The sequence below is a fragment of the Oncorhynchus mykiss genome, chromosome 7 (assembly GCF_013265735.2).
Source record: "Oncorhynchus mykiss isolate Arlee chromosome 7, USDA_OmykA_1.1, whole genome shotgun sequence".
NCBI lineage: Eukaryota > Metazoa > Chordata > Actinopteri > Salmoniformes > Salmonidae > Oncorhynchus > Oncorhynchus mykiss.
The window spans coordinates 59,780,028-59,802,730 of NC_048571.1; the positions used below are offsets into that span (position 1 = coordinate 59,780,028).

Below are 22,703 nucleotides of genomic sequence, written 5' to 3' on the forward strand. Positions count from 1 at the left end.
AAGGACACCGGGCGGACCTCTGGAAAATGTAGTCTCTTATGGCCAATCTTCCAATGATATGCCTACAAATACGTCACAATGCTGCTAAGACCTTGGGCGAACGACAGAAAGTGTAGGCTCATTCGTTGCGCAATCACAGCCATATAAGGAGAGAATGGAAAACAGAGCTTCAGAAATTCTGCTAATTCCTGGGTGATGCATCATCTTGGTTTCGCCTGTAGAATGAGTTCTGGGGCACTTACAGACAAAATCTTTGCAGATTCTGAAACTTCAGAGTGTTTTCTTTCCAAAACTGTCAAGAATATGCATAGTCGAGCATCTTTTCGTGACAAAATATCGCGCTTAAAACGGGAACGTTTTTTATCCAAAAATGAAATAGCGCCCCTAGAGCTCTAACTGGTTAATATGTATGTTATTACCACCCCATAGTCTTTCCTCTGCTTCCATCCCAATGGACATGTATTTATTCATCACAGCTACAGTTGTTATGATGTACAGTACCAGTCAAAAGATTGGACACACCTACTCATTCCACAAATTAACATTTAACTAGGCACACCTGTTAATTGAAATGCATTCCAGGTGACTACCTCATGAAGCTGGTTGAGAGAATTCCAAGAGTATGCAAAGCTGTCATCAAGGGTGGCTACTTTGAAGAATATCAAATATATTTAGATTTTAACACATTTTTGGTTACTACATGATTCCATGTGTTATTTCCTAGTTTTGATGTCTTCACTATTATTCTACAATGTATAAAATAATAAAAATAAAGAAAAACCCTTGAATGAGTAGGTGTGTCCAAACTATTTACTTGTACTGTATATAGTGCTATTTATATTGATATTGTTGTTTTTTATTACCATTTCATTATTTTATTTCACTTAGTTCTGCATGATGGAGCTCAAGGACTAGGATTTTCACTTTACCCTGCAATCACACCTGCAACCATGTACATGTAACTATTAAATACTGAATCTCTAGGGGGAAAAATAAACTGTTATTAATGCTGTTAGATTTTTTTCTGATAACCCCTGCAGCACATGATGGTGATGGGTAGCTTGGACCACCAGTACATCGTCAGGCTCTTAGGTGTCTGTCCAGGTGCTAGTCTCCAGCTGGTCACCCAGCTAAGCAATCAGGGGTCCTTACTGGAACACATCAGGCGCCACAGGGACAGCCTGGACCCACAGAGGCTGCTCAACTGGTGTGTGCAGATTGCCAAGGTGAGATACCGTGTGTGTGTGTGTGTGTGTGTGTGTGTGTGTGTGTGTGTGTGTGTTTTTTTTACAAATGAATTAATAGTGAAAAGCTGATATGTCTTGGGTAAATAAGTATTCAACCTCTTTATGGCAAGCATAAAAACATACAGGAGTAAAAATTTGCTTAAGAAGTCACATAATAAGTTGCATGGACTCACACTGTGTGCAATAATAGTGTTTAACATGATTTTTTAATGACTACCTCATCTCTGTACGCCACACATACAATTATCTCTAAATTCCCTCAGTCGAAGTACATTTCAAGCACAGATTCAACCACAAAGAACATGGAGGTTTTTCAATGCCTCGCAAAGAAGGGCAACAATTTTTTTGTAAATTAATAACGCTTTAGATGGTGTATCAATACACCCAGTCACTACAAAAATTCAGGCGTCCTTCATAACTCAGTTGCAGGAGAGGAAGGAAACGGCTCTGGGATTTCACTATGAGGCCAATGGTGATTTTAAAACAGTTACAGAGTTAAATGGCTGTGATAATATTTTTACATTTTTTAAAATTGAACCTTTATTTAGCTAGGCAAGTCAGTTAAGAACATATTCTTTATTTACAATGACGGCCTATACCGGCCAAACCCGGACGACGCTGGGCAAATTGTGCGCCGCCCTTTGGGACTACCAGTCACGCCAGTAGCTAAGGAAGGATCAATAACATTGTAGTTACTCCACAATACTAACCTAAATGACAGAGTGAAAAGAAGGAAGCTTGTATAGAATAAAAAAATATTCCAAAACATGCATCCTGTTTGCAATAAGGCACTAAAGTAATACTGCAAAGAATGGGGCAAAGAAAGGAACTTTTTGTCCTGAATACAAAGCGTTATGTTTCGGGAAAATCCAACACATAATCACTGAGGACCACTCTTCATATTTTCAAGCATGGTGGTGGCTGCATCATGTTATGGGTATTTTTCAGAGGAATAATGTATGTTAGTATTACGTGATTGCTGTATTTATTTTTTTGATAAACTAGGGACTAGGACTAGGGAGGACTAAGGAGTTATTTAGGATAAAATGAAACAGAATAGAGCTAAGTACATACAGGAAAAATACTAGAGTAAATCCTGGTTCAGTCTGCTTTACAGCAGACATTGGGTAACAAATTCACATTTCAGCAGGACAATAACCTGAAACACAAGGTCAAATATATACTGCTTACCAAGGCAACATTGAATGGCCTAGTTACAGTTACTTAAATCGGATTGAAAACCTATGGCAAGACTTGAAAATGTCTGTCTAGCAATGATCAACTACCAACTTGACAGAGCTTGAAGAATTTATTTATTGCAAATATTGTACAATCCAGGTATTGAAAGCTCTTGGTCTTATCCAGAAACACTCACAGCTGTAACCGCTGCCATAGGTAATTCTAATCATTGAATTTTTCTTCCACTTTGACATTACAGAGGATTGTGTGTCGAACGTTGTCAAAAGAAAAGACAATTAAATACATTTTAATCCCACTTTGTAACTTAACAACATTTGTAAAATGTCAAGTGTGTGAATACTTTCTGAAGGCACTGTATATGATAGAAGTGTATGTGATAAAGGTGTGTGTGATTGTGTATGTGACCGAGGTATGTGTGCTCTCCCCTGTCAGGGTATGTACTATCTGCAGGAACACATGATGGTCCACAGAAACCTGGCAGCCCGTAATGTGCTCCTGAAGAGTGACTACATGGTCCAGATCTCTGACTACGGCATCACAGACCTGCTCTACCCCGATGACAAAAAGTACTTCTACAATGAGGTGAAAGTGTGTTGACGTCCTCGTTAGGTCACATGGAAAAACTAGACATGGATAATGTCTCAGCCTATTATTGATCTTTTGCTCAAAATTGTCTAGAAGCATCTGCTGTCATGTCTTAAGTGAGATGTCGACTAGATAAATGCCCTGTTTCTATACGTGTTTTGTATTGCTGCCATGAACACTAACTATAATGTTTTTTTCCAATGGCCACAGGCTTTGAACTCAATGTAATTCATGGTGACATAGTTCCCTGTCTTGTCTCTCTCACCACAGACGGCCATTAAATGGATGGCTCTGGAGAGCATCTTGTTCCGTAGATATACACATCAAAGTGATGTCTGGAGCTATGGTGAGTCACCGTTTGTGTGTGGGTTTCATGTGCTTTTATAGACTTTTATATCAACGGTAAGTAAGTTCAAAGTACTTGTGTGTATGTTGAATTACCATCATTTTACAGTGTCTATTATATTTCTCTGTCTTGCAGGAGTGACAGTGTGGGAGATGATGTCATATGGGGTGGAGCCCTACTCGGCGATGTGTCCACAAGAAGTGCCAGACCTTCTGGAGAAGGGCGAGCGTCTTTCCCAGCCACCCATCTGCACCATAGATGTCTACATGGTCATGGTCAAGTGTGAGTGACCACCCTCTCTCCTTCACCCTCAATACCAATATACCTAGTTATCCCTCTAGCCACTCTGCCGAAGAAACAGTGGTAACTCCCGGGTGCTGTTATCTACTGTGAGCAAGCTCCTCCAACCTGTGAACAATTTTTCTACCTCAGCCTCCCCAGAAAGGTGCAATCAATACCTGTGCTTCTTCCAAAGCAAAATGTAAAACATGAATAACACCATCCTGCCCTCTCCAGCCCCAGTAGTTGAGCTACTGAGTCCTACCCTCCCTGAGTCAAGATTCTCCACCTTCACCACAGTCACTACAGCTGATGTAGTCAAGCTGGTTAGGACAATGAAGCCCACCACTTGCTCACTTGGCCCTATTACCACCTCCCTTGTGACGACCTGCTTACCTGCTCTGGAGCCTTTCTTCACTGAAATGATCAACAAGTTTATTATCACTGGATGTGTCCCTCAGCTCAAACTGGCCGCAGTCACACCAGTACTTAAAAAGCTTGGATCTGACCCTGACAACCTACAGAACTACAGGCCTATTTCCAACCTGCCCTTCCTGAGTAAGCTGTTTCTGGCCCACTCCAAAACCATCTGGCCACTCACAACCTACTTGAGCCCTTCCAGTTGGGTTTTAGAGCTAGACACAACACTGAGACTGCCATGATAATGGTCACTAATGACCTCCTCATGAATGCTGACTCTGGGGCTGCCAGCATCCTCATACTGCTGGACCTCGGTGCAGCACTCAGCACGGTCAGCCACACCATCCTGCTAAACTGCATGGGGAAGCCCCTTGGCCTGTCAGACACTGTCCTGAACTTGTTTAGGTCCTATCTCACTGATCGCTACAAGTTTGTAGCCATTGGTCCTAGTAGGTCACACACAATGGTAGTCCGATAGGGGGGTGCCTCAAGGGCTAGTGCTGGTTAAGTTTATTTAATTTTTATGTTTTTTTTTTTTGGGGGGGGGGGTTGAGGTGAGGAGGACGATTATTTAAGATACTGTTTAAAGAGGCAGGGTTTCAGATGTTTTTGGAAGATGGGCAGGTTACTAGCTTCAGGGGGAAGCTGGTTCCACCATTGGGGTGCCAGGACAGAGAGGAGCTTGGAGCCGGAGCTTCCCAAGAGACCTGAGGTGGCATAATGGAGTGCTCAGGTTGGGGTGCAGGGTTTGAGCATAGCGTGAAGATAGGAAGGGGCAGTGCCTCTTGCTATTCCGTAGGCAAGTACCATGGTATTGTAGTGGATGTGAGCTTCAACTGCAAGCCAGTGGAATGTGTGTAGGAGTGGGGTGATATGAGAGAACATGGGAAGGTTGAAAACCAGGCAGGCTGCAGTGTTCTGCAGGGTTTGATGGCACAAGCGGGGAGCCCAGACAACAGTGAGTTTCAGTAGTCTAGACAGGAGAGGACAAGTGCCTGGATTAGGACCTGCGGCGCTTCCTGTGTGAGGTAGGGTCGTACTCTATGGATGTTGTAGAGCATGAACCTGCAGGAGCAGGTCAATGCTTGGATGTTTGCAGAGAATGACAGGGGGTTGTCCAGGGTCACGCCAAGGTTCTTTGCACTGTGATGGCGACACTGTGGAGTTGTCAACTTTGATGGAGAGGTCTTTGAGCGGGGAGACCTTCCTCGGGAGGATGAGCAGTTCCATCTTGTTGAGATTGAGCCTGTGTGGGCCGACATCCAAGTTGAGATATCTGCCAGGCGCGCAGAGATGCATGTCACCAACTGGGTGTCAGAAGGGGGGAAGGAGAAAGTTAGTTGAGTGTCATCTTCATAGCAAGGATAGGAGACACCATGTGAGGATATGACGGAGCCTGAGTGACTTGGTGTATAGAGAGAAGAGGAGAGGGCCTATAACCGAGCTCTGGGGGACACCTTTAGGGAGACTACATGGTGCAGACACAGATCCTCTCCACGTCACCTTGTAGGGTAGTTCTGTGTGAGTGAGATCAGTGGACTCAATAGGCTGAGTTGATGTCGTCAACCTTTTTCTCAAAGTGGTTGACAAAGTCGTCTGCAGAGAGATAGGAGGGAGGGGGAGGGGGCAGTGGATTAAGCAGGAAGAAGAAGGTGGAAAAGAGTTTCCTAGGGTTAGAGGCAGAATCTTGAAATGTAGAGGGGCAGAAAGTGGCTTTAGCAGCAAATACAGAGGAAGAGAAGGTAGAGAGGAGCGATTGAAAGGATTAGTTTAGTTTCCTCCATTTTCTCTCAGCTGCCCGCAGCCCTGTCCTGTAAGCTCACAATGAGTCACTCAGCCACGGAAGAGGAGGTGAAGGCAGAGCCAGCCGGGAGGAAATGGGACAGTGTGAGTCATAGGATGTGGAAAGGGAGGAGAGTAGGGATGAAGAGGCACAATCAGGAGACAGGAGGGAGAAGGATTTAGCAGAATGGAGAGATTAAAGGATAGCAGAGGAGAGTGTAGTTGGAGAGAGAGTGAAGATTGCGACGGCGCATGACCATCTGGGTAGGGGCTGTGGTTAGGGTTGGAGGAAAGAGAGACAAAAACAGAGTTGGAAAGAAATGTATCAAAGGCAGACGTTGGGCGGTTGAAGTCGCCAAGTACGAAGAGCGGCGAGCCATCGTCCGGAAATGAGCTTATCAACGTGTCAAGCTCATTGAGGAACTTTCCAAGGGCACCTGGTGGGCAATGGATTACAATAATGTTAAGCTTGAGTGGACAAGTGACAGTGACATTATGGAATTCAAATGAGGAGATGGAAAATCTCCACTTAGGAGAAATGAGTAGACCCGTGACACCACCGTGATGACCAGATGCTCTCGGACTATGAGAGAAAAAAAAAAGAGCAGCTGGAGTAGCAGTGCTCCCTGGGGTGATCAAGGTCTCCGTCAGGGCCAAAAAGTCAAGGGACTGAAAGGCAGCATAGGCTGAGATTAACTCGGTGATCATGACCACAGATCGGCAGTTCGAAACACTGCCAGAGACCTGGAATTCCACATGGGTTGTGCACGCAGGGCAGGGTACACTAAAATATATATGTTTTTTTTTATTAATATATTTTTTAAATTCAGCACCCCTACTTCCAATGCCCACTGCACTCCTGGTTAGCTGCCTGCAGAACATCAAGGCATGGATGCAGTTGAGCTTCCTGCAGTTAAACTGCAAAAAAGACAGAGGTCGTCCTGATTGGCACTCGCACTATCATCAACAACATCAGCAGCTACAGCCTCAATATTGATGGTGTCAAGGTCCTCCCCTCCAGTCAGGTTGACAACCTGGGTGTGATATTTGACAGTCAGCTCTCATTTGATGCCCACATCAAGAGTATGACCAAAGTTTAATATGTCCATTTACGGAACATTGCCAGGTTAAGACTTATGCGATCACAACCTGCAGCTGAGCGACTCCTACACGCCTTTATTTCATCCCGTCTGGACTTTTCTAACACCCTTTTTGTTGGCGCATCTGCCAAGAGCCTAAACAGGCTACAATATGTCCAGAACTGTGCTGCACATGTCCTCACCCACATGTCCCTAGAGTACACTGGATGTATTACATTGAAATAATTAGTTTTGATCTGAAAGTATAGTTGATAAAGAATGCACAAACAACTGGCACTTTATTTTCAATGGGACTCACGTGGCATTATTATAATTTATAGGCTGGATGATTGACGAGAATGTCCGTCCCACCTTCAAGGAACTGGCCAATGAGTTTACCAGAATGGCCAGGGACCCGCCGAGGTACCTTGTGATCAAGGTAAGACAGAATGCCATCTTTGGGAGAAATCAGTTACCAGTAGCCCTACAAATCTATATGCTAAGAATGTGCTTTTCAACTCCCAAATGCCAGTCATTACAGTCCAAAGACTGTGCCGTTTACTTGACAGTCACACTCTTGTTCATCCAAACCAAATGTCAGCTCATGAGGATAATAATGATGTTGTTGGAGAAGTTGATGATTATGATGACTGAAGTTGCATTCCACCAGGGAAGCCCGTCAGACTCTCCCTCAGATGTATCTCACCAACGAAGCACAAAGCTGGATGACATAGAGGCGGGGCAGGAGGACCAGGATGAGGACGGCACGCCCCCTCTCTACCGGTCACAGGCCAGGAGTCTCTCGAGACTTTCAGGAATGGACAGTCACAGGGTGAGGGCTCATATGAGGCATCTCTCCATATTCATACACTATACAAGGAGCCACAAGTTTTTCTGGATCATGTGTCCTATCTAGGAAACCCCTGGCCCGTATCTATGTAACATGGGTAGATCGAACCACCTTTTTGGGTACCCTGTTTTCCTCTAATCCCCATCCTGTGCTGTCCCATTTCTGTATTCCCCTCAGGGTGTTCACAGCAGTCAGGCTGGATACCTGCCTATGACCCCAGGACTGGATAATCCTCAGGTCAGTCACTGGAGATGAACCATGACCATTTTGCATACAAAGATACACTACCGTTCATAAGTTTGGGGTCACTTAGAAATGTCCTTGTTTTTGTAAAGAAAAGCACATTTTTTGTCCATTAAAATAACATCAAATTGATCAGAAATACAGTGTAGACATTGTTAATGTTGTAAATGACTATTGTAGCTGAAAACTATGGAATATCTACATAGGTGTACAGAGGCCCATTATCAGCAACCATCACTCCTGTGTTCCAATGGCACGTTGTGTTAGCTAATCCAAGTTTATAATTTTAAAAGGCTAATTGTTCATTAGAAAACTCTTTGCAATTATGTTAGCACAGCTGAAAACTTTTGTTCTGATTGAAGACGAAATAAAAATGTCCGTCTTTAGGCTTGTTGAGTTTCTGGAGCATTATCATTTGTGGGTTCGATTGCAGGCTCAAAATGGCCAGAAACAAAGAACTTTCTTCTGAAACTCATCAGTCTATTCTTGTTATGAAATGACAGCTATTCCATGTGAGAAATTGCCAAGATACTGAAGATCTCGTACAACGCTGTGTACTGCTTCCTTCACAGAACAGCGCAACTGGCTCTAACTAGAACAGAAAGAGGAGTGGGAGGCCCTGGTGCACAACTGAGCAAGAGTACATTAGAGTGTCTAGTTTGAGAAACAGACACCTCACAAATCCTTAACTGGCAGCTACATTAAATAGTACCCGCAAAACACCAGTCTCAATGTCAACAGTGAAGAGGCGACTCCGGGATGCTGGCCTTCTAGGCAGAGTTCCTCTGTCCAGTGTCTGTGTTCTTTCGCCCATCTTAATCTTTTTTTTTATTGGCCAGTCTGAGACATGGCTTTTTCTTTGCAACTCTGCCTACTCTGGTGTTATTATTTATTTACTAGTTAACCTTTCTAGGGCAGGGGTTCTGCTAGCGGAGTCACAAAAAGCAGAAATATAGATCAAATGAATCACTAACCTTTGATGATCTTCATCAGATGACACTCATAGGACATCATGTTACACAATACATGTATGTTTTGTTCGATAATGTGCATATTTATATCCAAAAATCTGAGTTTACATTGGTGCCTTACGTGCAGTAATGCTTTGATTCCAAAACATCCGGTGATTTTTCAGAAATACTCATAATAAACATTGATAAAAGATGCTAGTGTTATTCACAGAATTAAAGATAGACATCTCCTTAATGCAACCACTGTGTCAGATTTCAAAAAAACTTTACGGAAAAAGCATAATCTGAGAACGGCGCTCAGAACCCATAACAGCCAGAGGAATATCCGCCATTTTGGAATCAACAAAGTTAGAAACAACACCATAAGTATTCACTTACCATTGATGATCTTCATCAGAAGGCACTCCCAGGAATCCCAGTTCGACAATAAATTACTGATTTGTTCCATCATTTATGTCCAAATAGCCACTTGTTGTTCAGACCGGGTTCAGACCAGTAATCCATCTTCATGTGGGGCGCAGGCACTTCATCCAGACAAAATCTCAAAAAGTTCCGTTACAGTCCTTTAGAAACATGTCAAACGATGTATTGAATCAATCGTTAGGATGTTTTTAACATAAAACATCAATGTTCCAACCGGAGAATTCCTTTGTCTTCAGAAAAAGCACTGGAACGAGAGGTAATTCTGTCGGGAGCACGCGTCATGAGCCCAAGGCTCTCTGCCAGACCACTGACTCAAAGAGGTCTCATGAGCCCCTCCTTTATAGTAGAATCTTCAAACCAGTTTCTAAAGACGGTTGACATCTAGTGGAAGCCCTAGGAAGTGCAACCTCATCCATATCTCAATGTGTATTCGGTTGGCTAAGTTTTGAAAAACTACAAACCTCAGATGTCCCACTTCCTGGTTGGATTTTTCTCAGGTTTTCGCCTGCCATATGAGTTCTGTTATACTCACAGACATCATTCAAACAGTTTTAGAAACTTCAGAGTGTTTTCCATCCAATACTAATAATAATATGCCTATATTAGCATCTGGGACAGAGTAGGAGGCAGTTCACTCTGGGCACGCTATTCATCCAAAAGTGAAAATGCTGCCCCCTATCCCAAAAAGGTTCATGGACAAAAAAATGGATTTTCTTTCCAAAAACAAGAACATTTCTAATTGACCCCAAACTTTTGAACAGGAGTGTACATGAAAACGTGAACATGCTAACACGTCTTCCACCCTATATCAATCCTATAGGATTGATCACTCATATTGCATTATACTCCCTTTTCCCCTGTATAGATGGTGTGGCCATCAGCGTCCCGCTCTCGCCTCAATTCCGCCCGCACCATGTCAGAGAGTTCTGAAGGGCGGGGCACTGTGGTGGAGCTGGAGATGAGTGAATACTTTTTATTGGCTGGCAGCATGCGGAGAAAGCGGCATCGGGAGGACAGTGCCTACATGTCCCAGAGGGACAGCATGTCAGGGGGGCCGTCTGAGACCCCCTCCCCTGACACAGAGGGGGAGAAGGACCAGAGCGGATACATGCTCCCCGGACTGGGTGACAGCCCAGGGAGAGGTGATATACCAGAGATAGATGACGCAAACCAACATACCACACAATATGCATAGAAACATCTATCTTTGAGTTTCTGTCTGTTGAACATATTGCATTTATGAATGTTCATTAAGCCATATAAAAAGTGTATATGGTTTTGCATGACATGTTTGGGGATGGTTGCATGGCATTGTTATAACTCTGAGTATATGAATGTCAGTATTAATTGCAAGAGTACTCAGATCATTTCAGATCTCTGGATCACCTTACTCACTCCTTTTTCTCTTGTCACCCTTCTCCACAGAGACCCTACTGTTTAGCTCCCAGGTCACCCTTCCTCACTGGAAGACGTCCAAGGTCTCCTCATACCCATCAGGACCCTCGGAGGACCATGACAGTGCCTGTGAGGAATATGAGTACATGAACAAACAGGCGTCCATTATGTATCTCTCCCCCAGGCAGCAACCTGGACATTCCAAAGATGGCCCACATCGGCTGAAGATGAACAAGAGGCAATGCTCTTCTGTGCCGGACACAGAGTACTCAAAGTGCATGGGGTACAGGACATCAGCTGGGGAGAACAGCGGAGGCCAAACCAAGAATTCAGAACACCAGGACTATGAATTCCCAGCTCTCAACTCTGATGCAGACAACACAGAGCAACTGGGCTCCGGTGATATGGAATACAAGTACATGGACATTCGAAGTGTTGGACCAGAAGCCAGTGAAAGACCAGACGATCCCCCAACACGAGATGTGCCTCACCCTGGAGCTACGCCTAAACAGCGGATGAAAGGCGAGAGAGAGGTGGAGGAAGAGGAGGACGACGAATACGTAGTAGAATATGTAGAAGAGGACGACTATCAATACACTAACAGGCAGCCCAAGCTGCGGCAGGATCTGCGAGGCAGGGAGGGTCTGAGGATGCAAGGAGGAGGAGAGGGAGAGGTGGATGAGTATGAGGACATGGATTCCCTGGCCGCCCCTGGAGCTGGGGACCCAGTGGAGTACGAGAATGTGCAGAGAGAAGGTGAAGGCGCAGTGGGAGGCATAGGGGGTCAGCACACAGGGATGGGGGCATTTGTAAAAGTGTGTGCAGGGGTAGGGGAGCCTAGTGGCGGAGATTGCTCCTTTGACAATCCAGACTACTGGCAGAGCAGGTTGTTCCTGAAGCTTAACGCTGTGAACACGTAGGGAAGTGGACCTCCCTCACTGGCGCTGAAGAGGATAGACTCATCTGTAGCACTTCCATGCCAATTGAAATCAATGAAGGACCAGGGGAGGGGAGAAAGCCATCCAATATTAAAAATATGTGTGGCATGTTTATAACTATATTTTATTTTATGTTTTTTTACCACGTTTTCTCCTCACGCTTCTTGACACAATGCCCACTTAACCAGGAAGCCAGCCTCACCAATGTGTCGGAGGAAACACTGTGCACCTGTCGACCGTGTCAACATGCACTGCACCTGGCCCTCCACAGGAGTTGCTAGTGCGCGATGGGACAAGGACATCCCTGCCGACCAAACCCTCCCCTAACCCGGATGACGCTGGGCCAATTGTGTGCCGCCCCATGGGTCTCCCGGTAAAGGCCAGCTGCGGCAGAGTCTGGACTCAAACCCAGAATCTCTATGTTTGTATCTTTAATGTGTCTGTTACAGGTTTACATTGATCATGTTTTTATCCATAATAACATAAGTTTTGGGATGGTTTCTTTCTGTATTACAAGTGGAATGCACTGTGAGTGAGGGAGGCACTAATGAAATGGCCAGATTACAAGCTTTGTATTTGTGTTTACTTATAAGAACAAAAAATGTATTTGTACAATCTCCTTTTTCACTTGTATTTTCATGTTTTTAATATGTTAATGTTACCTTTTAGTGATATTTTTTTTGCTTTTTTTAAATAATAAAACTCTTTGAAGAATGTACATAATTGTTATTGATCAGGGGGACATAATTCTCATTCAGTTTGTTGATACTAGATCTTTAATTCATTTATATTGTGCTGGTCTTGCTGTTTCTTCTGACAGTCCCATTTATTGGGGTAAGTGAGAAATAAAGGGGCACGTTCCATGTCATCTTTATTGCAGTTGGTTTGAGCAGATTACTAGAGCTCAACACCAGGAACAACATCCATGCTTAAAAGCGCAGCATGCACTCTGGTACTGAAATCCATGCCTCAGGCTGACCGTTTCCTCAGCTGGGAAGTGTGCGTGCACCTACTGTAATTTTGTCCTAGCTCTCCAGTTCAGTGCTTCTTCATTCATTTATCTTTTCAGAAACCAAATCAGTTTTTACCATATTCGAATAAATCAGAATGTTTTCAAATGTTTAGCCTACTTGTAAGACACTTATAAATGTTCCTCTCCCCTTAGGGCATCAAAAGAAATGGCACAGCGCTGAAATTCCCATTTCCATGATTAACACAAACTTAATTCAAAGCAGATGATCATGTGGTATTTGTATTTTATCACATTATAAAGTAACAACTTGATTTGACAAAGGCAGTAAGGCCCTCTGTTGGGATGGGGTTTCTCTCCGTATATCGTGCTCAGTGAGTCTGAGTGATCACTGTTGTCTGGATTGATGATAACCACCGAATAATTTTCCGTCTGTATCTAAAGGACTCTTCTCCAGAGCTTAGACTGCTCCAGAGTCACCGGAGAGTATGATGATTAGGATGATGATGTGTCACCCACATTTTGCACAATATTTACTACTTGAGTCAGTAGTGATTATAACCTTTCTTGGCATGTTATACTTGCAGCAAAGTCACAGTGCCAATACAAAAAAAGACGACCTGTGACGCAACCCATGTTGTGGATGTAGATGAATGTGTGAAATGTAGTTTATTCTGTGGTGCTACGTGTATAGGTATAGTAACTTGAAGGGGATTGAAAAACTACAATCTAAACCATGAAGCTTCACTTCTCATTTTGGCGGCATGGTTGTTGGGACGTTTTTTGTTCTTACGTAGGAAGGGGGTGGGAGGAGAATCTGGAATGAGGGTGCTGGGCTTTTTATCAGCGGAGTGGAGCTTTGGATGTGTGTTGGTCTTGGAGCTTGACATATCGGGAAAAGTGTTGTAAAGAGAGACGTTGTCAAGATGTCTGACAACGAAGAACAAGAACAGACCATCGCGGAGGACTTGGTTGTCACCAAGTACAAAATGGGAGGTGACATCGCCAACCGTAAGTGTCCGATCGGAATGACTTGAAATGAGGTGACCTACTCTGCATGCCATTCGTTTCGTACACACAGCCCATAGTGACAGTGTAGTCACCATAACAGGTAGGCACATACCAATGGCCTTGTTCGAGAGCGTCAAAACAGTGAATGTATCATGGGTGAATTGTGACTGACGGATCTACAAATAATAATTAGTCGTTATGATTCAAGGTGATGTTGGAGATCAGCCAGTTGGCAGTCGCATGTACTGTCGAACAAGCCCAATCAATGACTAAGAAGGCACAGTCCAACAGCCATGTGCTTTGACATGCTAGTCGCAGATTTAGAAACGTGTGGAATGGAAATGGGGCCCAGTCCTAGTTGTCTAGTAACTTGGTGCTAGCAAGCTGACCTCACGTGAACAATGTTAACGCGGTTATTTTGTCAACAACGTAGGCTGTAGATGATTTAACAGTTAGTCACATCAGACAGCTAGCTGTCGAGTTTAGCAAGCAAGCTAGCTAACCAACCACCTTATTTGTTAGTTATCTAGATGTAGCTAGTTGGCTAGCTACTCTAGAAGTCATAGCTAGCTAGCTAGTTCACAGTTTGGGGATAACTGCATTTATGTTTCCATGTCAACCACACAAATTGTAGCTATATGATTGTGCCTGACTAACAGATTAATTGGAACAACAGAATTTGATAGTTAGCCAGCTGTGTGGGTAGGTAGCTATTTAACGTTAGCTACTTGTTTCAAGTTAAGTGAAATTTAGGTCTAACGGATATACTGTTGGCTACAGTGCCTTCAGAAAGTATTCACACCCGTTGACTTTTTCCACCTTTTGGTGTTCCAGACTGAATTTAAAAATTATTAAATTGACATATGCCACAGATCTACACACAATACCCTACAATGTCAGTGGAATTTTGTTTTTAAAGACTTACAAATGTTTTGAGTCAATAATTATTCTACCCCTTTGTTATGGTAAGCCTAAGTATTGAATATTTCAGGAGTAAATATTTGCTTAACAAGTCATATGTTGCATGGACTCACTGTGTTAAAGAAAAATTCAAGTAGTGAATTTCAAGCACACAATCAAGCACAAAAAAACAGGGAGGTTTTCCAATGCCTCGCAAAGAAGGGCACCTATTGGTAGATGGGTAAAAATAAAAATAGCCGACACTGCATTGAGCATGGTGAAGTTATTAATTACTCATTGGATGGTGTATCAATACACCCAGTCACTGTAAAGATACAGGGAGTCCTTCCTAACTCCATTGTCGGAGAGGAAGGAAACCACTCAGGGATTTCACCATGAGGCCATTGGTGATTTTTAAAACCGTTACAGAGTTAAATGATTGTGATCGGAGAAAACAACTGTGGATGGATCAACAACATTGTAGTTACTCCTCAAAACTAACCTATGACGGTGTAGGCCGTCATTGTAAATAAGAATTTGTTCTTAACGGACTTGCCTAGTTAAAGGTTACATTTAATTTAAAAAATATATGTCAATAGGTGCTGTATGTGTGAAGTAGAGAGATGAGGTAGTCATTCAAAAATCATTTTTAAGACTACACACAATGCGTGTGCACCTTATGTGACCTGTTAAACATGTTTTTCTTCTGAACTTATTTAGGCTTGCCATAACAAACGGGTTGAGTAATTATTGACTGAAGACATTTTAGCTTTTCATTTGTAATTAATTTGTACAAATTTCTAAAAACATAATTCCACTTTGACTTTATGGGGTATTGTGTGTGTGTGTGTGTGTGTGTGTGTGTGTGTGTGTGTCGCTGGCCTACAATCTCAGTTTTGTAGATATTTTTTTAAAGTCAGGCTCTAACACAATAAAATGTGGAAAAGGTCAAGGGGTAAGAATACTTTCTGAATGTTTGGCACTGAATGTTTGGCTGGTTTCCAGCTATGGACTTCAGAGACTGACCTCAGTCCCTAGGTTATGACTCATAACTGCTCTTAAACGCTAGTAAAACCAAATGCATGCTTTTCAACCGTTCGCTGCCTGCACCCGGATGCCCGACTAGCATCACCACCCTGGATGGTTCCGACCTAGAATATGTGGACATCTATAAGTACCTAGGTGTCTGGCTAGACTGTAAACTCTCCTTCCAGACTCCTATCAAACATCTCCAATCCAAAATCAAATCTAGAATCGGCTTTCTATTTCGCAACAAAGCCTCCTTCACTCACACCGCCAAACTTACCCTAGTAAAACTGACTATCCTACCGATCCTCGACTTCGGCGATGTCATCTACAAAATGGCTTCCAATACTCTACTCAGCAAACTGGATGCAGTTTATCACAGTGCCAAACGCTTTGTTACTAAAGCACCTTATACCACCCATCACTGCGACCTGTATGCTCTAGTCGGCTGGCCCTCGCTACATATTCGTCGCCAGACCCACTGGCTCCAGGTCATCTACAAGTCCATGCTAGGTAAAGCTCCGCCTTATCTCAGTTCACTGGTCACGATGGCAACACCCACCCGTAGCACGCGCTCCAGCAGGTGTATCTCACTGATCATCCCTAAAGCCAACACCTCATTTGGCCGCCTTTCCTTCCAGTTCTCTGCTGCCTGTGACTGGAACAAATTGCAAAAATCATTGAAGTTGGAGACTGTTATCTCCCTCACCAACTTCAAACATCTGCTATCTGAGCAGCTAACCGATCGCTGCAGCTGTACATAGTATATAGACTATTTTTTTTATTTTCTTTTTCTACTGTGTTATTGACTTGTTTATTGTTTACTCCATGTGTAACTCTGTTGTCTGTTCACACTGCTATGCTTTATCTTGGCCAGTTCTCAGTTGTAAATGAGAACTTGTTCTCAACTAGCCTACCTGGTTAAATAAAGGTGAAATAAAATAATAAAATAAAAGTAACCTGACAATGAAACTTGTTAAATGGCTGCTGATTCATCATGACACAATACAACCATAATGGGTAGTCTTATTCATAGAGAACGCATATGGTGTGATTGAATGTAATAATGACATCTTTGGTCTCACTTCTACACTCTAATCTTTTTGACCTCATCTGTCTGATACCGCTCCACCTCCTATTCCCCTGACCGCCCTCTCTTCTGTTATCCAGAGGCCCTGCGTGTGGTGATTGAGGCAGCCAAGTCAGGGGTGTCTGTCGTCAACCTGTGTGAGAAGGGAGATGCTCACATCATGGTCGAGACTGGCAAGGTCTTCAGGAAGGAGAAGGATTTAAAGAAAGGTGAGGGGCTGGGATAGAGGGGAGATAAGGATGGGTGAGAAGTGCAAGAGGAATGGGGCTATTTACTGTACTGATAAAACTGTTTGCCCTGTCTCCCATAGCTGTTTATGTAGGGCAGGTGGTTCAAAGCAGTGGTTGTTCTCATGATGTGGTTAATGTGTTGTCATACTGTCTCCAAATTAGAAACATCACCTGATCAGTTCAGCCTGTGGCAGGAGTCTGCATGTGTCCATGCCACACATTCACAATGAGCCTGAACGTGGGATGGGTCATTGAATATGCCAGTGAGATGACAGAACTATGAAGAGTGATATAGGGCAAGAATAGGGATGTAATTTGACATCAGTCAGGTCTCTCTCACAAACACTACAGATTATTTTAAATTAAAGATTTGGTGGTTCTCTCTTCCCTTTTCCAGGCATTGCCTTCCCTACCAGCGTCTCAGTCAATAACTGTGTTTGCCACTTCTCTCCCCTGAAGAGTGACCCTGACTACACACTTAAAGATGGGGACCTGGTCAAAATGTAGGAACCTCCATCTGCAGTAACGTGGCCCCCATCACTCTGTGTCTCCAGTACCTCTCTCGTCTGTCATCTTGTGTGCTGTGTTCTCATGCATCTGATGCTTGGCTGTTGGCTTGTATTTTCTGTTAGGTCTCGTCTCTCTGTATGTCTATGTGTGCCGTATGTCTATCTGTCATGTGGCAAATTCTAAGTAATGATTGGATTACATGTCTTGTTCATCTGGCATTGGTGTTCAATTGTCACTTTGGCCATTGCGTAGTTAAACAAGCCTCATCATCTTAGTTGTTGAATTGCCCACTTTTGTCTTCATCTCTGACCCTACCTTTCCTGTTTTGTGTCAATATATAATAATGTCACTGTTAGGAATATTGTGAGTGTAATGTGTTTAAGACCCAACTAATGGTTAAATGCCAGCTTATGCTGTGGTACTGTATGGCTGTGCCATTCTTAGAATCTGAAAAGTAACCTTTTTCATTACTATAACAAAATCCTGGGTGTGTCCTTCCACCATGACAATGAAATTGCTAGTGTTGCTGTCTTTGAGCTACATTGAGCCCCCTGCAGTATTGTTGTAGGTGAACATGAACAAACCAGTAACAAAACTTACCCTCAGCACATCCTCACTCACCGTAATATAATCACACACATTCGATTATTTCGTATTTGTCTGACCTTGTATTTTTTGTTGACGTCTTTCCCATATGATCTTTGGGAACACAACATTGAAATAATAATCTCATCTAGTCCTTTTACACAATTACATACAGTGCCTTCAAAATGTATCCATACTCCTTGACTTATTCCACAGTTTGTGTTACAGCCTGAATTCAACATTGATTAAATTGATTTTTTTCTCACCTATCTACACAGAATACTCCATAATGACATGTTTATAGAAATGTTTCCAAATTTATTGAAAATGAAATACAGAAATATCTAATTTACATAAGTATTCACACCCCTGGCAGAAATAATTCTGAATGTCTGATGCACTTCTATTTTCCTCATGACTTATCACATTTTCATCTCCCCTTTTCCTTTCCATCTCTGCCCCCTTTATTTCTGCAGTGATCTTGGTGTCCATGTTGATGGCTTCATCTCTAATGTAGCTCATAGTTTTGTTGTGGGAGCTACTAAGGTATGTACCTTGTATGGCCTTATGACTTGGTTTTTGATCCCTCATCGCAACAGGCTTAAAGTTCCCACCTCTTCCCTGTGTATGTAGGAGGCTCCAGTGACAGGGAAGAAAGCTGATGTGATCAATGCAGCTCACATGTGTGCGGAGGCAGCCCTACGCCTTGTCAAGCCTGGCAACCAGAACTCAAAGGTGACGGAGGCATGGAACAAGATTGCTCAGTCATTCAAATGCACGGCCATTGAGGGTGAGTGCCTTTGCTAGTTAAGTTGACTCTGGTTCATGGGTCTAAGATAGTGAATCAACAGTTTTATCTGACCTTTAACGTATGAAGTTTACTGTTGTGTGACAACAGTCAAATGTAGGGAGAAAAACTTTGCAATGTTGTTGTTTTTTGGTGCCTTTCTGTTTAAGGTATGTTATCTCATCAGCTGAAGCAGCACATCATCGATGGAGAGAAAACCATCATTCAGAACCCCACAGACCAGCAAAGGTACATTATTGTCCGAGCACTTGAACACTTTTAATTTACCTTTATTTAACTAGGCAAGTCAGGTAAGAACAAATTCTTATTTTCAATGACGGCCTAGGAACAGTGGGTTAACTGCTTTGTTCAGGGGCAGAACGACAGATTTTTACTTTGTTAGCTCGGGGATTCGATCTTGCAACCTTTCAGTTACTGGTTACTAGTCCAACGCTCTAACCACTAGGCTACCTGCCGCCCAGTCACACTTTGTAATAATTCCTGTCACCCCAGAGAATAGTGCTTTGACAAAGTGCAATACCACAAAGACAGACAGGAGGACACTAAGACTGAATGATAACTGAAAGCTTTGAGTTGCGTGAGTTGCTCGGATTTGTTACTGTTGATGCCCGTCTGCAGGAAGGACCATGAGAAGGCGGAGTTTGAGGTGCACGAGGTCTACGCTGTGGATGTCCTGATCAGCACTGGTGAAGGGAAGGTAAAAGAGAGGGAGATGTTTATTTTTTTTGTTCACTGCCCCAATGAACTGTCCTAAGAAGCCCCTAATCGTTTTCCTTTACATTTCTTACCTGGCTAAATGTGCCTGTCCAATGTTTCTATGCTCTTATACCCAGGCCAGGGATGGAGGCCAGAGGACCACAATTTACAAGAGGGACCCCAGTAAGCAGTACGGGCTGAAGATGAAGACCTCCCGCATGTTCTTCAGTGAGGTGGAGCGACGCTTCGACGCCATGCCCTTCACTCTCAGGTAGGATACCAAATGGAAGCACATTAGGAGTGTCAGAGAGATGTTATAACCAACCCCATATCAAGACCATACTCTTATTTAAAAAAAATTAATCAACCATATCTGATGCTGAGTCAGGTGCTTTGAATGTCTGTTGGAAACCTCCTCAGCTAACGGGTCTGTCCTGTTGCTCTCCTCTCAGGGCGTTTGAGGACGAGGCTAAAGCCCGCCTGGGCGTGGTCGAGTGTGCCAAACACGAACTGCTTCAGCCTTTCAGTGTGCTCAACGAGAAGGAGGGTGAGTCTCTGCATCTGTCTTTTCCTATCCTCTGTGCTCTTCTGTTTCGATTTACCTGTCTCATCTCTCACTCTGTCTCCCAGGAGAGTTTGTGGCCCAGTTTAAGTTCACAGTGCTGCTGATGGCCAACGGCCCCCATAGAATCACCAGCGGACCCTTTGAGCCAGAGCTCTACAAGTCAGAGCACGAAGTGCAGGACGCAGAGCTTAGGGTAAGTAAGGCTCCCAGGCAACCTGAAAAGCTCTTCACTGCTCATATTACATGAATAACTATCCATGAACAGGGATTTGCATCTCAGAGCCTGAACTAGATAACTGTGAGTTGGCGGCAGGATTTGACCGTTATATTTCCACACTTGCCAGCTCTGTTGTGCTCTCCCCCTTCAGACTCTACTGCAGAGCTCAGCTAGTCGCAAAACACAGAAGAAGAAGAAAAAGAAGGTATTTGATATGAGAAACTAATTAAGTCGATACACTCTTCGCTCTCTCCATTCTTATCTGTGCCCTCCTTCCTCTCTCCTAGGCCTCCAAGACTGTGGAAACCGCTACTGGACAGCCAACTGAGGAGAGCAAAAAGGTGGCAGAGTAGATGGCTACCTGTCTTCCAACACCCTGACATACATACACCCCCCCCCCCCCCCCACCCAAAGAATGGAAACTTAAAAAGTTAATCTAAATCTTCCCCAACTGTTAGCTCTTTTTGACCCACATGCCCTTTTCTAGCATATGGCCCATTGAATAAATCTGATAGATCTCAAATCTGTTGAAAAATACAATTTTGTGTCCCACATCATTCATTTGATTCTGAATGAGGGTCACACCTGTGTAACACATTGTTGTAAACAACATATTTGCCATTGATACTTAACTGGAATATTAGATTGGGGAAACACATTTTTGGAATATGATGGATAAATAACCTTTTGTAGCAGTGTTTTTACACCTTATTGTTAGGTGATGTAACTTCCTGACTTCAGGATGGTTGCCATCTATAGGTGAAGTTTTATAAACTTTCTAAATTAACAAAAAATAGTAAATAAAGCAAGTTTTAATTTAAACTGGATGATATTTGTTGTAAAATAATGTTGGGGTTCCAGTCACTTTGTAATAATTCCAAACCCTGATAAGCTGACTTGGTATTTTCATTGTACATGAAGGAGACCGACTTAGCCCCTCAAATGTTTTGCCCTAGAATCCTATTTGGTTCAAGTGTTAGTTATTCAAACATGACAGAATTGAATGGTTAGAGCACAGAATTTAGAGAACAGAATTCTCGCACCAACACCTGAATAGTTTATGGGGAACGAACCCTGCTACGTTTACTGCCAGCCCCTTCTTTCCTGGTAGGGGATTTTTTTTTAGGAAGTAGTGCGTTGTTTTCAGTCAAACAATTTTTTAAAATAGGTTTTTATTTTCAACGATACCTAATTTTTATCAACCATCTAACGTATGAAACTTTTTAGTGGAGCTTTTAAACCGTGTCTTCAATCAGAACTGCATGAAATCATATTTTATGCAAACCCATTATTCTGCTAAGTAAGATATATCATTATCTGGCAAAGCTACATTGACAACAGTTGTAGTAGAATGATTTTAGTGACAGTTAGTTAGTTAGTTTAGTTTACTTTTCTGTGGAAACTATGCACACATTTTTGATGTAATTGCATACAAGTATTTTTTTAAGCCAGCCATCAGAATAACCTCCCCATGTACCCTAATTTGGTCAGCTCAGACATGCACAAAGAGTTCATGTAAGTCAACATACAGATCCCCTGTGTTTTTGTTTTATTTTCAAAAAATGAAGAAAACATTCAATAAACTTTATAATACCAGTGCCTTGTGTTTTAATTATTTTTTAAAAGTAGTTTCCACTATAATTCTATTGATGCTTTTGATCTATGAAACACAATTCTACCATCAGAGCACAACTCATGGACTGTATAGGGCACAGATGGAAAATCCTATGTTATCTACGGGTCCCTGGACCTTCAGTTTCACCATGATCAGAGTTCTTCTGATTATATATATCTGTAAGGAGGACCGCAGATATTTAGTGTGGTGAAAAATAACTTGCTCACAGAGTTTTTAAACCTTTGTTTGATTTGCTTGATGAGATTTTAAAGGAAAGTTACATGGATGGAAAGTTTCACATTTTTAAAGTTGTGTACAAGTACAGTAAAATGTATTTTTTTGCTTGCTTTTTCCCAACAATGCAGTAATCAGTATTACTATGAAAAGTACATTAAAAAGTCAAGTAGAAAAAAAACATGAGAAATCAAAGTAAGTACACAAAGTAAGTAAGATATAGGTCAGTGACAATACCATGTTTACAATAGAGCCCAATAGTGGAGGTGTCACAATACCCATAAAATCTAGTGTCAAATGGAAATTGTTCCAATCGTTTTTCCACCTTAACATTATCTCAGGGGATTTTAGAAACCCTTAAAATAAGGGCTGTTTCATGTTGGCCATGTAAATATTTTGGACAAGGTGACTTTTAACAATAAATAAACTAAAATAAATGTATCAACATATTTGGCTCTGTTTACATAAAGTAAAGTGTGCATAGAGTC

At 42.7% G+C, this 22,703-nt stretch overlaps 2 protein-coding genes across 3 annotated transcripts in view; both read left to right on the forward strand.

Annotated features, from left to right (window-relative positions):
* LOC110528126 (receptor tyrosine-protein kinase erbB-3-like) overlaps positions 1 to 12,476 on the forward strand; it is a 39,694-nt gene extending 27,218 nt beyond the window's left edge. The window contains exons 20-28 of one of the 2 annotated variants that reach the window (XM_036983673.1): positions 1,041 to 1,226; positions 2,880 to 3,035; positions 3,303 to 3,378; positions 3,514 to 3,660; positions 7,280 to 7,377; positions 7,609 to 7,770; positions 7,966 to 8,025; positions 10,291 to 10,567; positions 10,851 to 12,476. In XM_036983673.1, coding sequence (XP_036839568.1) covers positions 1,041 to 1,226; positions 2,880 to 3,035; positions 3,303 to 3,378; positions 3,514 to 3,660; positions 7,280 to 7,377; positions 7,609 to 7,770; positions 7,966 to 8,025; positions 10,291 to 10,567; positions 10,851 to 11,740 — 2,052 coding nt within the window. In that variant the 3' untranslated portion in view covers positions 11,741 to 12,476. The remainder of the gene's footprint in view (positions 1 to 1,040; positions 1,227 to 2,879; positions 3,036 to 3,302; positions 3,379 to 3,513; positions 3,661 to 7,279; positions 7,378 to 7,608; positions 7,771 to 7,965; positions 8,026 to 10,290; positions 10,568 to 10,850) is intronic. The other variant, XM_021609949.2, reaches the window with a different exon arrangement.
* A 1,033-nt stretch (positions 12,477 to 13,509) lies between these two features.
* Positions 13,510 to 21,963, forward strand: pa2g4a (proliferation-associated 2G4, a). The gene is made up of 12 exons (XM_021609950.2): positions 13,510 to 13,739; positions 16,836 to 16,964; positions 17,383 to 17,488; positions 18,557 to 18,626; positions 18,714 to 18,870; positions 19,038 to 19,116; positions 19,507 to 19,585; positions 19,722 to 19,855; positions 20,037 to 20,131; positions 20,215 to 20,342; positions 20,518 to 20,571; positions 20,654 to 21,963. Exons 1-12 carry the CDS (start codon positions 13,655 to 13,657, stop codon positions 20,717 to 20,719), a joined length of 1,182 nt encoding a protein of 393 aa, XP_021465625.1. The 5' UTR covers positions 13,510 to 13,654; the 3' UTR covers positions 20,720 to 21,963.
* Positions 21,964 to 22,703: the final 740 nt, after the last annotated feature.